This window comes from Rana temporaria, chromosome 4 (genome assembly GCF_905171775.1).
Source record: "Rana temporaria chromosome 4, aRanTem1.1, whole genome shotgun sequence".
Classification (NCBI taxonomy): domain Eukaryota; kingdom Metazoa; phylum Chordata; class Amphibia; order Anura; family Ranidae; genus Rana; species Rana temporaria.
The window spans coordinates 317948788-317965169 of record NC_053492.1 but is presented as its reverse complement, the minus strand read 5'-3'; the positions used below and the strand labels follow the sequence as shown (position 1 = coordinate 317965169).

The following is a 16382-nucleotide window of genomic DNA, read 5'->3' as shown; positions in this document are numbered from 1 at the left end:
GTTACGCCGAGTAAAATGGTACCCAACATGTCATGCTTACAAATTGCGCCCGCTCGTGGCATGGCGTCAAACTTTTACCTTTAAAAATCTCGATAGGCGATGTTTAAAAAATTCTATAGGTTGCATTTTTTGAGTTACAGAGTAGGTCTAGGGCTATAATTATTGCTCTTGCTCGAACGATCGCGGCAATACCTCACTTGTGTCGTTTGAACACCGTTTTCATATGCGTTCGCTTCTACGCACGAGCTCGTCGGGACGGGTCGCTTTAAAATTTTTTTTTTTTTTCTTATTTATTTTTATTTATTTTATTATTTTTTACACTGGAAAAAAAAAAATGATCACTTTTATTCCTATTACAAGGAATGTAAACATCCCTTGTAATAGAAAAAAGCATGACAGGTCCACTTAAATATGAGATCTGGGGTCAAAAAGACCTCAGATCTCATATTTAGACTAAAATGCAAAAAAAAAAAAAAAAAAAAAAAAAATATTGAAACTGGCATTTTTTTCAAATGACAAAAAAAAATGTTTCTTTAAGAGGCTGGGCGGGACTGACGTTTTGACGTCACTTCCGCCCAGCAGAGCTATTGGGACGGGCGAAGGAGATTTTTCTCGTCTCGTCCCCAGTCAGCAGCCGAACGGACCCGATCGCCTCCGCCGCTACCGACGGCTCCGGTAAGCGGCGGAGGGCGCGGGAGAGCGGCGGGAGGGGGGGCCCCTCTCCCGCCGCCGATAACGGCGAATCCGCCGCGGAGACCGCCGTTATCGTTAACAGAACGGCTGACACTAAAGATGGATACCTCGGTTGTGGCAGCAGCTGCTGCCGTTATCGAGATATCCATCTTTAAAAGTTAGGCCGTATAAAGACGTACAGCGGTTTGGAAGTGGTTAATGATGAAGTTAGAAAAACAAAGTTTTTTGGACATGCTGAAAAATGTCCTTTTTTTTTTTAATGCCGAAAAACGACCGTGTGTACGCGGCATCTGTGTTACTTTTTGGGGACCAGTGACACCAATATAGCGATCAGTGCTAAAAAATAAAAAATCCACTGATCAATGTATAAATGACACTGGCAGGGAAGGGGTTAACACTAGGGGTGATCAAAGGGTTAACTGTGTTGCCTGGGTGTGTACAAAATGTGTGGGTGCTGGGCTCACTGGGACAACACAGAGATCCCTGTTCCTGATCACTAGGAACAGCAGATCTCCATGTTGTCCTTTGTCAGAACGGGGATCTGCCTTGTTTATATATGCAGATCCCTGTTATGCCACTCTGTGCCACTCTGTCTGCTGGCCACCCGATCATGGGTGGCCAGCAGACCTCAAGTCCACTGGACCCATGCGTGCCCACAGTATCTCATGCATGAAACGACGTGCAGGTACATCATTTTGCGCAGCCATGCCTCCCTGCCGCAGTATATATGTGGTGGGCAGTCCAGAAGTGTTTAATTTTTGGAGGGAAAAAAAAGGGTGCCACACCTGGTGATTTTTGATCTTTTCTATGTTGCTCAAGAGGATTTTTTTTTACATTTTTGCGGGGTTCCCCTTCAAGATTCTCCACACACAAGTCGCCCCGCAAGTCGGATCATCTATTCAAATCAATGGGCTCCCATAGGGAACCATTGATTTTGAATAGAGAAAGAAAAATGAGGATGCTAGCTAGCGCGGCAAAACATGCATTGACTTCAATGCAAAACGCGGAAAAAATCACAATAAAAACGCTGCTTTTTTTCCTGGGGTCTGTACTAGCTATACAGCCTGTTTTTTTTTTTTTTAAACGTCCGTGGGCATGTAGCCTTAGGCCCTTTTCACATTACAAAATAAATCCGTTTTAATAATCCGTATTAAAATCCGTCAGATAATGTTAAAAAACGGAAGTTATACATTCTTTATAACATATCATTAAAGTCTATGGGATTTTTTTATGTTCCGTAAAGATCCGTAATAGTCCGTTATAACGTACGGACGTTGGTTATTACGGAATATGTGACGGGTCTTGCAATAATTTTTTTTCCGTTGCAAGTAACGGATATATTAACGTCTGTTATATTTTAACATTGAAGTCTATGGCGCACGGACGTTAGTAAATGTCTCCGTAAATGTCCGTTATGTTAACGGACGTTAATTTTACTGAGCATGCTCAGTAAAGACTTCTGGAGCTGGACTTCAAGAAAGGGTGAAATGTTTTTTATTAACGGACGTTAGAAAGGAATGATATAACGGATGTATACGGATATATACGGATAAACATTATCCGTTTTCAATAAAGGAAGAATGGTAAAATATTTATCCGTATGTATCCGTTATTAAATCCGTTAATAAACGTCCGTTAATAGGTGTAATAACAGTAGTAACGGATATTATAAAACGGACATACAATCCATAGTGTGAAAGAAGCCTTAGATTCGAACTAAGAAAATGTGTGTGTTTTGTTTATTTTTTTTTATGTTGTCTTTCTAGTTTGTGTTTTGCTTTTTTATTCCAAGGGTGTAGTAGGGCATTGGAGACAACCATTTTTATCTGTTCACCAGCACCTCTTAATGTTTTTTTTAGGTACATAAATCAAATGAGCTGAATATTCAACACAAAGAAGTTTCTGATGAAGGAGATGAGGTGCACAGCGTTAACCTAAGTCTTGCAGAAGAAGAAGGATATGAAGCTGACAGTGAAAGTAACCCTGAGGATGCCTCCGATGATGATGGTATGATAGTATTTGATTTCTTTAGTTTTTTCCATTCCTAGGCAAATTATTTCATACATCCCAGGAGTTTTCAGGTGGTGGGGGGTTTCTCCTGCATGCCTGAACTAAGGGCAGATGGAGTCCAGGAAGTAAATGCCACATGAATCGTCTGCCTCTTCTCCAGATGACCATGGCCAGAAATGCTAGGTGGGGTGTTTTTCAAAGTGGATTCTAAGCAAAATAATGCATGGAGAATTAAATGGATGGGGAGGTTTTCTTTGGATATCAAAAATTATTTAAATAGCGTTTTTGGTTTTGTGGTGCTTAGATGCTGTGTAGTTTCGCTTTAAGAATTACATTTTTCTTGCCTATAGAACTGGTAATTTGATCGCTCCTGTTTTTGTACAAATCACCCCTCACCTGTCATATACACATTCCTGTCTTGTAATATTAGGAAAGTGTTGAATATTTATAAAATGATAAATGCCACAACATTTTTCAAATTGGATTATTTATCAAAGGTTTTCAAGGCAAGCACAAAAACACAACATGTCAAATAAGAAAAGAAAACCCTGTCAATTACTGTATATCTCAAGGTTGTTCGGTACCTATTTAGTAGCATTAAAGGAGAATTGGGACCAAAGCTCTTTTGTCCCTACTTCTCCTGTGGGTCACAGGAGCGAACTTTGTTTTGTACTCCTGTGACCTGTATTCAGCCGACAGTGGGCTGTCCACTGTCAGCTATAGTCACTCAGCTGGTCCAGGCTTTAGCGAGATCCAGCATGCCACTGGGAGTCTGAACCAGCCACTTCCACCCCCCACACAGCCTGGCACTCCAGTGAGCACTGGAGGGGCAAAGCAGAGAGCTGGTGGCTGACACACTCACCAGCTCTCTGCTCCCTGAGGTCACTGAGAACCGACCGATCAGCAGTGTTTCATCCCTCAGTTTTCGGTCTAGAGGCGGCAGGGGACAGATGTAGCATTGAACCGATGCTGCATCAACCTAGAGGAGTACTGTATAGGGGTCTTTTTTTTTTTTTTTATACCCATACTTCTCTTTTAAAATGCTGTACAGCCTATAAAGTTCATTTGTTTTAATGGCAATCTAAAAAAGACATACATTCTCTCACCTAAAGTAAGAGTAGAATCTACTGCTCTCAAGCAATGGGACCAGATGCTGTTAAATGTATGCATGACATTTTGCAGAAAATACATGTGCCCTCATCTACAATACACCTATTCAGTCCTTGTAGCCATTCCTCTATATAAAGTGGGTAGGCAGAGACCTATATAATAGCCAACCACTTCCTGATCATGCTATAGCCAAAAGATGACTACAGCGCAGTAGTCCAGTTCTGGGAGAATTTCCATGGAAGGGGATGAACGTGCCCAGTGTTGAAGTGGTTAACATTCTATGTGTAGCCAATAGTGATCTAGAGACTGGCAGGCACTTCTGATCATCTAAAAGAGGAGGAGTCAAGAGAGGTACCCATCCCGTTAAGGGTTGTAGTGACCAGTACCTTTTTAACGTTTGATACACCGCCATAGGAGGTGTATCAAATTCCACTTAGGGCGACCACAACAAAGAGCAGGACAAAGATTTACAGTGCCTTGAAAAAGTATTCATACCCCTTAACATTTTCCACATTTTGTCATGTTACAACCAAAAACTTAATTTTATTGGGAAAGGCAACCTGGGACCCTCCAGCTGTTGCAAAACTGCAAGTCCCATCATGCCTCTGGGAGTAATTGTAACTGCCAGCCTTGCAATGCCTCATGGGAAATCTAGTTCCACAACAGCCGGAGGGCCCCAGGTTGCCTACCTCTGTGATAGACCAACACAAAGTGAAGTTGAAGGGAAATTTATAAATGGGTTTAACTTTTTTATACAAATGAGTATCTGAAAAGTGTGGCATGCATTTGTGTTCAGCCCCCCTGGGTAAATACAGTTCCAAGTCTTTTTTGGGGTATGTCTCTACCAGCTTTGCACATCTAGAGTGACATTTTTGCCCTATAGCTCAAACTCTGTCAGATTGGATGGAGAGTGTCTGTGAACAGCAATTTTCAGGTCTTGCCACAGATTCTCAATTGGATTTAGGTCAGCACTTTGACTGGCCCATTCTGACACATGAATATGCTTTGATCTAAACCATTCCATTGCAACTCTGGCTGTATGTTTAGGGTCTTTGCCCTGCTGGAAGGGGAACCTCTGCCCCAGTCAAGTTTTTTGCAGACTCCGACAGGGTTTCTTCTAAGATTACCCTGTATTTGGCTCCATGCAGCTTCCCTGCCCCTGCTGAAAAAAAGCATCCCCACAACATGATGCCATTACCATGTTTCCGGATGGGGGTGTCTGTGTTCAGGGTGATGTGCAGTGTTGGTTTTCCACCCCGCATAACATTTTGCTTCAAAGCCAAAAAGTAAAATTTTGGTCTCATCTGACCAGAGCACCTTCTTTCACATGTTTGCGGTGTCCCCCACATGGCTTCTAGCAAACTGCAAACGGGACTTCTTATGGCTTTCTTTCAAAAATGGCTTTCTTGCCACTCTTCCATTAATGCCAGATTTGTGGAGTGCATGACTAATGGTTGTCCTGTAGACAGATTCTCTCATCTGAGCTGTGGATTTCTGCACCTCCTCCAGAGTTACCATGGGCCTCTTGGCTGCTTCTCTGATTTTCTTCATGCTCTCCTTGTCCAACCTTCCAATTTAGGTGGATAGCCATGTCTTGGTAGGTTTGCAATTGTGCCATACTCCTTTTTTTTTTTTCATTTTTGGATGATGGATTGAACAGTGCTCTGTAAAATGGACAAAGCTTGGGATATTTTTTTATGCCCCAACACTGCTTTAAACTTCTCCACAACTTTATCCTTGACATGTCTGGTTTGTCCCTTGGGTTTCATGATGCTGTTTGTTTACCAAGGTTCTGTAGAAGAGCTGTATTTATACTGAGATTAAATTACACACAGATGGACTCTTTACTAATTAGGTGACTTTTGAAGGCAATTGGTTCCACTAGATTTTAGTCAAAGGTATCCGAGTTAAGGGGCTGAATTCAAATGCATGCCACACTTTTCAGGTATTTGGAAAAAAAACTTAAACTATCAGTTTCCTTCCACTTCACAATTATGTGCCACGTTGTGTTGGTCTATCACATAAAATACATTTATGTTTTCGGTTGTAACATGACAATGTGTAAACTTTCAAGGGGGTATGAATACTTTTTCAATGCACAGTAGACTGGACAATTTCAGGCAAGAAATTAACCAAGAGCAATGCAAACCGTATTTATCAGCATATAACACGCACAGGCGTATAACACACACCTTCATTTTAAGAATGAAGTTTCAGGAAAAAAACAAACATTTTGAATAAAAAACTTTGAAGGAAAAAAAAGGGTCAGTGCCCATCAATGCAGCCTCAAAATTTCCCATCAAAGCAGCTTGATCAATGCCCATCTGCAGCTTCACAATTTCCAACCAATGCAGCTTGATCAATGCCCATCTGTAGCCTCACAATTGCCCATCAATGTAGCTTGATTAATGCCCATCTCAGGGAGGGGGGGGCCGGATGAGCGCGTCGGACTACATACAGCGAGAATCTCCTGTTTACTCTGCGGCCTCTTTAATTCAAAGTCCTGCCTCCTGGGCTGGCTTCTATAATAGACAGAACACTGGTCCACTGCCAGCCCAGGAGACGTGACTTCCTATTACAGAGGCCGCTGAGTAAACTGGAGATTCTCGCTGTATGTAATCTGATGGCGCTCGTCCCGCCCCCTCCCCGTTCTCTCCGAGGCAGCCCAAATTGCAGTATCGGCATATAACCCACTATTTGCAACCGATTTGTAGGGTGAAAAAGTGAGTGTTTTATGCCAATAAATACAGTACATCAAATACAGGTGTGTCTGAGATGGAGAGAGCCAGGGTAGTGCTCTGCGCCATTAAAAGCTTGAAGGAGTTGATGGTATTGATGATAAAATACCCATCGTGATACAGCTTATAGTTTGTTAAAAGGACTTGACTGGTTTATTCAGATGGGATAGTTGATTACACCAGCCTTAGCCTATTCTGAAAAATCTGTAAAAGAACAGACAAACTACATGCAGGTAGTGCCGTGGTTCACATTTGAATCAACGACCCTAGTGCTGCTAGGCGCATATGCTAACCACAGTTTTTTTGCTATTAAAATTTGCTATTAAAACTTGCCCTATCAGCTGTATAGTAGGCCTGATTAATCGTTCATTTTTTGATCGATCAAAATTCTTTTGATCGGTACTCGCCTCTCCGCTGGCTTCCAGGTCTTCAGGGAGTTCCGTTGGAGATCTGGTGACATCACAGACACCGGCGGGGCTTGCCGTGTCCATCTGAATAGATAAGTGGAAATATGTTTTTCAATTGACAGGGGTCTCCAGGGCATGCAAAGGGTGTTCCCTTGGTTGACTTCCTGGTTCCAAGCACCGTACATCACCTTCACCCGGAGGGGTTTGCTCACCACTGACTACCCAGAAGGCTGCCATTTGCTGGAGACTCCAAATTCCTGACATAGTCTACCAAAGGGGGTTAGAAAATCGGTGTGCAATTGCTGAAAGCCCCACCCTTTTGCACCTAAGTGGTAAAATTCAGAAACGGTATCACTCTGTTGCCTTTTAAGGGGCTGTCTTTTAACTGCATCTGCAAAAGATATTTTACTATCCCTGTATTTTAAGAGGTGAATGAGGAAGAGCCATAGTGGATTGCCTGGTGGCAGGGAATGGATGGGGATCCTATGGTCCCTTTCGACTTGGAATAGTGTAGAGAGATGCTCCTGGCCAAAGTTTTGGTGCTTGGTACCCTCAGAGCTCTTCAGCAGGCCCACTAGTAAAGAAACAATGCTTGCACTGATGCAGATCATGCCGCAGAGAAGAAATGTCTTTGATGTCTGACAGCCTACTCTTGGCTGGTAAGGCTGTGAACGGGGACATTTTTTCACATTGTGTTGACGTTTTGGGGTAGGTGGCGCTGCTGGTCTGGTGAAGGGCTATCTATCTTTAAGTGATATGCAAGTATATAGGCAAATACTGAATGTTGGGTTCCTTCCTTTGGTTTAGCTTAAATATATAGCCACCATTAGGATGTGAGGTCCCCCTTTTTATTGATTGGCAGTGTGTTTCCACTCTCAATTGATGAATGGTTCCTGTGTATCCGCCAAGGACATTAAAAAGTGTTTAAGAAAGAGGCTCAAATTAAATATAAAGAAACGATACGTTAGAGAAAGGGATATTAGTTGGTGTCCCCTAGACCCAGTATGATAATGGTAGGTAATATCAATTATATTTGGACTGGGAAATTTTCAGTAATCCAATGTGCAAGCTTCTGTTGGTAATCAGTTCACTAAAAAATATATATAATAAAAAATATGTAAGTTGGCAGAAAAAATCTATATATATAAAGATGGCCCCCAAGTGAAAAACTCTTATTCCGTGGTAAACCCTAGTTATCTGAATCATATATAAAGTGTGTATCCAATATCAATGTTCAATCCAACAGAAAAAAAGGGGAAAAAAGAAAAAATTGCAAAAAATGTAAAAAATCCTTTACAATGCAAGCTATTATAGCTTCAAACTGTGCCCATTTAAAGTGCTATGTGCTGCTCAAAATTGAGTAATAATAAATGTGTCCTCAGATAAAAATAATGCAAGTTGAAAAAGGAAAAAAATAATGTGAAGAAAAAATATATATATATAGTTCACTAGATTTCACATTGGGCTTTGAGCCCCGCAATTAGTGATTAGTTGCACTTTGGATTATTAATGTGTTAGTATCCAAAAGTTTCTACTGCGATAAGTTGTATAGATGTATTATTCACAATTTCATTCAAAAGATTCCAATGCCAAAGTAAGGAGAAATAAAAACCAAAAACATCAGGTGTTCCTTAATGGGGGTTAATTGAGCAATATGATCCCCAACATGATTAAACAGATAATCCTTATTCTGCTCTCATCAATTTTCCTCTATTCACACTTTGATTTGACTGGCGATCCCCCCTGTTGTCTCCCCACTCACCGGACAGATGTCCCCTCGAGGGGGTGTAGGGCTTGTCTGAAATAAGCTTCAGTGAGCTATCAGATGATTACCTCTCCTCCTTATTTCAGTCTGGTGCGGGGCAGCTTTCTCCCAGGGTGCCGTGTCTTTTCTCATAAGTTTTCGATAGTATGAAAGATAAAGGAAATCCACATAGAGTAGTAGATTCTAGACTTGATGATCAGCTTTACTAAAAGGTGATCACATCAAGTACATAAAAGGTTTTAAAATTGCTACAACCCAGGCAAGAAAACGAGTAACATAAATAAAAAATATAAAATAAAATAAACCCGTTCTTGTGCTGGCAGCAGCTGTAAGACTAGGTCCCAGTCCTCCAACTAGTTTGTACACTCGCCCGGTGCGTTAGGTTAGCCCAGCGGTATCTCTCAGCTCGTGTCGCGGCCGATGCTCCACGGCTCTGAAGTCCGTACCCGGAAGTAACTAGTAGCGGTGCGTACGTGTGAGGTAACAGACGCTGTAGGTCACCTGACTAGTTTCGTCTATGGACGTTTTCAAAGGTGATGATTTTTTCACATTGGACAGAATGTCCATTTTTGGTAAAGGGACTTTCCCCTGGTCATTTTGGTCTTTGGGAAGCTTCAGCACTGATTGATGGCTGGGGTTCCAAAGCAGCCCCATCTGCCAGAGGATTGAAGGAATGTGACTTGGCATTCTCTCTTCCTTCCTTCTGGTGTGGTCTGAGATGCAGTTGCCATCTTGACTGCTGCACTCAGCTGGGCCTTCTTGCTCTTTTTGCTTTAAATGTATTTAATTCTATGAATATGCATTACTTAAGTGTCAAATTGTTTTCATTATATTTTCTTTGATGGCATTCCAGATGGTATGGTGTTGAGTTATAGAATTGCAATTTTTTTCTATCATTTGTACCCTGATGAATTCATGAAATCTTTTTTTCTGACACAAAAGGCGTGAAACCTGAGATTGAAGAAATTGGAACTTCAAATGATCAAGTTGATTCTACCAGAGATGGAGAATTGCTGTATCCAGAAATATGCGCACTAGTGTTGCATTTGCTTTCTGAAGATCATACAAACCTAAATTTGCTTACCAGTGTTTTTCAAAGCCTTCTGAAAATTGTAAAAACCAAGAGGAAAAACACAATGCTTCTAGTACAGCAAGTAAGTTATTTAACGTGTCTGAACCTGCCAGAAACACATGATTTAAGATTGATTTTAAAGAGCCAAAGAATTTAAGGATAATTGTAGATAGTGTAATAAATCTAAGAACTATTAAAGTGTTACTAAACCCACAACAGTAAAATCAGTCTAAATAAGCAGTAAAGCATGTTTGTTATACTCACTTTGCAACCTAAAGGGTTAATCCTCAAAGTATCTGTTTGATCCTGTCTTCTCCAATTCTCCCCTTCTTTTACTGTCCCAAATCCATCTGCTGATAGAACAAAGTCTCGGAGGCACTCTGCACATGCTCAGCTTTTTTGTTGGAGGGTGCATGTGATCAGCACAGGGCCAATCAGCATGTCAGGAAAGAGGACCTGGGGTCATGCATCCTCAATGGACAGTCAGAGGAGAATGAAAACTCCTCCCTCAAGCTCTAAACCAGGCACTGATAATAGTCACAAGACTGCTATATACGGCTGATGAGAAAACATATTTAGCAGTTTATATTTATGGAAATGCTTGCATTTCCATATTCTGTGTCCTGGGTTTAGTAACACTTTAAGGTCAGGCGCTACAGCTGAAATTATAAAAGACTAGCTATGCATATAATCCAAAAACACTCTAGAGGTAAGAAATCCACAAATGCATGTCTTGCAGGTTATGCAAAGTGATAAAAAATGTTTCCCAAATCCTATCCTATGATATCGAAGATGCAAGAATTTAAAATCATTTAAATTGGTGTTATTTTGCAAACGCATCAAATAACAAGTGAGAAAAAGCACTTACAAAGGAAAGTCTCAAAAAATTTGTAATGACACAAATTGTGAACAATTATAATAACAAAAAAATAAAATAATGTTTCTTTAACAATCTAGGCCAAAATGTATTCTGCTACATGTGTTTGGTAAAATTAAAAAAATCCCAATAAGCGTATATTGATTGGTTTGCGCAAAAGTTATAGCATCTACAAAATAGGGGATAGTTTTTATGGCATCTTTATTAATAATTTTATTTTTACTAGTAATGGCGGCAATCTGCGATTTTTATCGCGACTGACTTTATGGCGGACACATCTGACACATTTTTGGGACCATTGTCATTTTTACAGCGATCAGTGCTATAAAAACACACTGATTACTGTGAAAATGACACAGGCAGTGAAGGGGTTAACCACTAGGTGGCGCTGAAGGGGTTAAGCATTTCCTAGGGAGTGCTTCTAACTGTAGGTGGGCTATGTGTGACACGACACTGATCACCGCTTCCAATTACAGGAAGCTGTGATCAGTGTCCTTGTCACTAGGAAGTCTGAGGAAATGCTTGTTTACATTAGCATTTCCCCGTCCTTCCTCACCGTGAGGCGATTGCGGGAAACCCCGCGGCGATCGAGTCCACTGGGCTCGTGGTGCGCATGCCCACAATGCCGCTTCCTTAAAAGGTACGTACAGTGCTCTTCATTGGATAGATTGATAGCAGTGCAGCCGTTGGCTCACGCTGCTGTCAATCAAATCCAATGACGCGGCCGCCGGGGGGCCAAGTCATACAATTAATGATTATGGACGCCGATTGTATGGCACGGAAGTGCGCCCACAAGCTAACCCCTTCGGGAGAGAGCTTCCCAGAGGGGGTTGGCTCTTGCAGGGAGGAGCCGCGAGAGACGACGTGGGACCCCAGAACAGGTTTGGGGCCACTCTCTGCAAAACAAACTGCACAGTGGAGGTAAGTAGGACACGTTTGTTTTTTTTTTGTTTGTTTTTTAAATAGCTGAACCTTTAAAATCCATTTACTGTCTGTAGTCTTGGCACTTAACTGTCACAAATAACTTCATCACTTGTGGTCAACCATTCTGTCCACAAGAGTTTGCCAGGAAAGGAGGGGGGGTGAGGCATAAGGGGGTCAATGAGGGCTGGATGTGTGCCTCTGTGTAAATCCAGAAAGTGAACAGGCCACAGCTTCAGCTGCCCACAGTTAATATGGATGCAGCCAGACTCGGTGGAAGTAGATTTCCACAGCATGTTTGGTAAGTACAGAATCACAGTATATATAAAATCTGGTTGGAGGGAAGCTTCAGAATGGCAAAGATGTTTTTATTGCAAATTATTTGAGCAGACTGCAGTTCCTCTTTAAATGTTTACCTGTACACAGGGCATGGCTGGTTCACACAGGATGCAGGTATTCTGTGCATCCATGTGCAGGCATTCCCATTCATTTTAGTAGTGTTCAGTGGCTGCAGGGACACAGCCTCTTCTCCCAGTTTGACATCCATGCGATTGGGTGTCCCAGAGCTTCCACTGTGTATGTATTTGGGGAAATGCACCCACACAGATGTCAAATTGGGAGCAGCAGCTGTATGTGTGACACAAAAGGGACTGCCTACACGCAGATGCGCAGAACACCTGTGCATCCTGTGTCGGCAAACAGTCTTTCGCACAGGTGTACGCTTTAGCACGCCTCGGTTAGTGAGGCCTAACGCTAAGTGCCACATATACATCAATAGATGTATATCTGAAAGATGGGGACAGTAGTGCCACCATTCAACTAGTTGTTAATAAACGAGCTCAAAACTACTCACTAGTAAATATGAAATTATAAAACGTAAACCAGACAATAGAAGGGCGATATCATACTATGAGTTTTATGCATTTACGTTTTACAAATGAAAATAACCGCAACACAGTTTACGTAGGAATACAAAACAGGTTCCCTGTTCTCATTTGTTGCACAAGAAAATTAATATGTTGGTGTAGGGCACCTATATAGTGAAATTTTTGTGTTAAAACATGTTTGTTTTATTTTTCTGCAGGGTACTACAAAATCCTTACTAACAGGATTTAAGTTCATCTTAGAAAGTGATGATCCACAGATAAAAGGTTAGTATTTTTAAATGTAATCGGGGCATAAAGCAATAATGAGAAAATGACAACCTGAAAGGTGGGCAGCTGAGCTGTGGAGCACTGTGATTGCGCTTTCCACACCTGTATAGTGGGCACCTATTCAGTTCTACATACAGCACGTAGAGCTAAATGGGTATCTGCTCTACAGGGGTGGAATCCTATTACTTCCATTTTTTTTTGTCCCAGTCTTCCTTCCAGAAGTCCCTACAGCAGCGTGGCTCAGTGTATATTAACGCTGAGAGGCAAGAGGAAGCATTTATGACTAAAAACATAATTAGGATGAAGTAATTCGGTTACATTAAGTAATGCTGCTGTTTTCAGGAGATTAGACACTGGCAAATAAAGCTTTTAATGACAGCCTAGTATAACCCCTCACACTCCTATCATGGCCCTAATTTTTGGGGTGTTTTGTCTAGAGTAAGGGAAGATTATAACCCCTGTCATGTTTTATTTATTTTTCTATCTTTGGCATCTACATACAAAGAATAGGCGCGCAATTCCCAATTACAAGTACAAATGATGAGTGCTGATTGAAAAAGTGTGAGCGTGTGGTAAACACATAAATAATTAGTAAACCAAAGGAAGTCCCAAAAACAATGTGTACACTTTCATAAAGGAAAAAAAAATCCATATATATTAATCAAGTGAATAAAGTCCCATAGCACATATCCGTGTGAGATTAGATAAGTGGGTTCTGATGACAGAATAATATCCAGAGATCCGTTCAATAATCACTGCACATTTCAGCACAGAAGCAATTTGATTCTTATTTCTCAGCCCAAAGGGAATGAAAATATTGACTCTTACTGCAAAAGTTGGACCCCGGTTTTAAGGAGGTCAAAACAGCGTGTGCATCAGCCTGCCAGCCCCGGTACGAAATCACTCAACTCAGGGAGGGGTGTTTCAATCTTGAAAAGGAAGAGGAGACCTTCAGCTATCTCTTCAGGCTGGATCACGCAAACAAACGGTAATCAGATTTAATTGGGATGATACCAGATACTGGATACTAATTAAGTTGACTCAATGGAAAGAAAAAAAGGGACAAATCCTCATTGTGCAGTATGTCCAAAAAAGGTAATTTATTAAAATTCATAATAAAACCATAACAAATCACAGCAGATAAAAGGTCAAAAAAAAATATCACAGCAGGTCAAACAATCCACAGCAACATTATTTCTGAAGAGGAGAAAAAAAGACCAAAAAAAACACAAAAATAATATATAAAAAAATTCATATATATAGAGAACAGCCAATGAACAAACTAAATGGGCTGTATGTATGAGTGTGATGGCGTTATAAATGCTCCACCCGACGCGTTTCTCCAAAACTGGCTTCAACTGGGAACGGAGGCTTCGTTCCCAGTTGAAGCCAGTTTTGGGGAAATGCTTGATTAATATATATGGAATTTTTTTCCTTTATGAAAGTGTACACATATTGTTTTTGGGACTTCCTTTGGTTTACTAATTTATGTGTTTACCTCACGCTCACACTTTTTCAATCAGCACTCATCATTTGTACTTGTAATTGGGAATTGCGCGCCTATTCTTTGTATGTATGTGTTTTTTGAGTTTTAGGTATTTAAACTTTTATAGGCTGCAGCATCCCCCTTCCTTTATCACATAATTTTTCACTTTTCTATGATACTTTTTTATTCAGTACCTTTGCTTTTTATACGATGGGTTTAGCGCAGAGTTTTTTCTTCTTTTTTTGTTTATCTTTGGCGTCTATTTCCCAAAGTGGAGATTCCCCTTTTAACTTTCTCTTCCATAACCAGAACAGGAAGTGAGATGAAGTTCTTCCAAAGTAAGGGTATCCTAAGGTGACATGAGGTCATCAGGACTAGTGTCCACAATATAAGATTTCCCCACTATTACTGTTCTGATGTCAATCTGAAATTTGGGATTTTCTTTTACTTTTATTTTCACTTTTAATGGTATTGGTAAACAGGACAAATAGGGGTAATCTTCCTAATGCGGGCACAGACAGCAATAAAAGAAGACAACTGTTTTAATCCATCTCCACTCATCCAAAACTAGAAAAACATTTTGCCTTTTAGTTGCCCTTTTCTAGCAAAGTTTTTCACAGTTGCCACAGAGCATCCATCTGGTGGAGCCCTGTCCCTCAAAACTCCCAAGGGAGAGTGCCCACCAAAGGGGTGAAAACTGGTGGAAGTGGCACGTTCTTTGAATCCTTTCTCTCCATCTACAGTGTGCCTTTTTTGGGGCTAGCAGGCCCACTGGGCACCTCAGCAGTGGTGACTTTTCCCATGTGTGCGGAGAGCCTGATGATCTGGTTTTTAATTTGCGGGACTCCTGGTGTGACACTATTAGTTGCATAGTCAGCAACAGGAAGGAAAGCTGCATCATATCTGAATATGGCCCTCTAGTGGCTGCAAGGGCCCATTGACCCTACTGCTCATGCATGAGTCCTTCCTCTCTGTTTATACGATCCCCTTCTACTATCTCTTGCTACAAAACTGAGGCATGCTGGCAGTAGAAGAGGTTATACCATGCTTTCCTTTTGAGCTTTGTTTGCCAGCTTCTCCTGAAGGCAGTAGCATATCCCACCAAAATCACTTCATCCGGTGTACCCTTAATGTATTTCAAGAAAAGGCTTTTACAATAATTCAACATCCTGTTTTTCTGAATGCACATATTAAATGTATACTATACAATCACTATCAATGAATTCATAAAGTGGTATACAGGACACGTTTTGTTACAATTTAGAAGGACCTGTCCCATAGAAATTGTGACTAAAGTCGGCAAGTAAAGCAATAAGGACTAGTCGCCTTTACTGGCTTACTCTGCTTTGAGCCAAACTGTCAATGTCTGGAGGCAGCCATCATGGTCGAGGAGCAAAACTGCTAACCTAATGATTCGTTATCTGATGACTGATAGGGTAATGACCAAGAATCAGCAAAAGAGGTATGTAAAGCACAAGTTCACAGAATGAAAGGGCAACAGCAGAGGTCTAGGATCCTTGCACTGCAGGTCCTTTGGTTCAGATACCTCTTCATCAGACCCTCAGGAGAACCATGTGCAGCCTAGTAATGACATTAGATAAGTAAAATTCATGCTGCCGATATACAGTGTTAAAAAAATTGTATTTGAACCCCATGGAATTAACTGTTTTTCTTCAGAAATTTCAATCCTCAAGTAACACACAAACTCAAATTTGGTTTAGAGCTACATTGATAAGCGACACCCAAACATTTTAAGATTGCTGTTCATCAGAAGCATCCGCTAATGTGAACCATGCCTTGCAAAAAAGAGCTCTATGAAGAACTACGATCAAGTTAGTCTGCGTAACTCTTTCCTTGCAGGAGCCTTTGGTGATGCTGAGTTCTTCTGCCATGATTCTTAAAACGTCTCGATCCCCACTGGCACACCAGCTTATAGGTAGAAGGCCTGTGTAAGTTAAGTGTTTAGAATGCTACCACTTCATAACACTTCACAGGAAATAGGCTCAACAGTTGGTGGTGTATTACATGGATTTTTTAAAGTAATGCAGTTAAACAAGAAATAAAACTCTAATGAGGCAAACGGGTTTCAGCATGCTGCACTAGATATATGGGCACTAACCTATAAGCTAGCAATAAATGTAACTGTCGC

At 41.1% G+C, this 16382-nt stretch overlaps 1 protein-coding gene across 1 annotated transcript in view; it reads left to right on the top strand.

Moving 5' to 3' along the window:
- Nucleotides 1–16382, top strand: part of LYST (lysosomal trafficking regulator) — a 317564-nt gene that overhangs the window by 98353 nt on the left and 202829 nt on the right. Inside the window, exons 7-9 of the mRNA XM_040350648.1 lie at nucleotides 2553–2700; nucleotides 9666–9877; nucleotides 12678–12744. Coding sequence (XP_040206582.1) covers nucleotides 2553–2700; nucleotides 9666–9877; nucleotides 12678–12744 — 427 coding nt within the window. The remainder of the gene's footprint in view (nucleotides 1–2552; nucleotides 2701–9665; nucleotides 9878–12677; nucleotides 12745–16382) is intronic.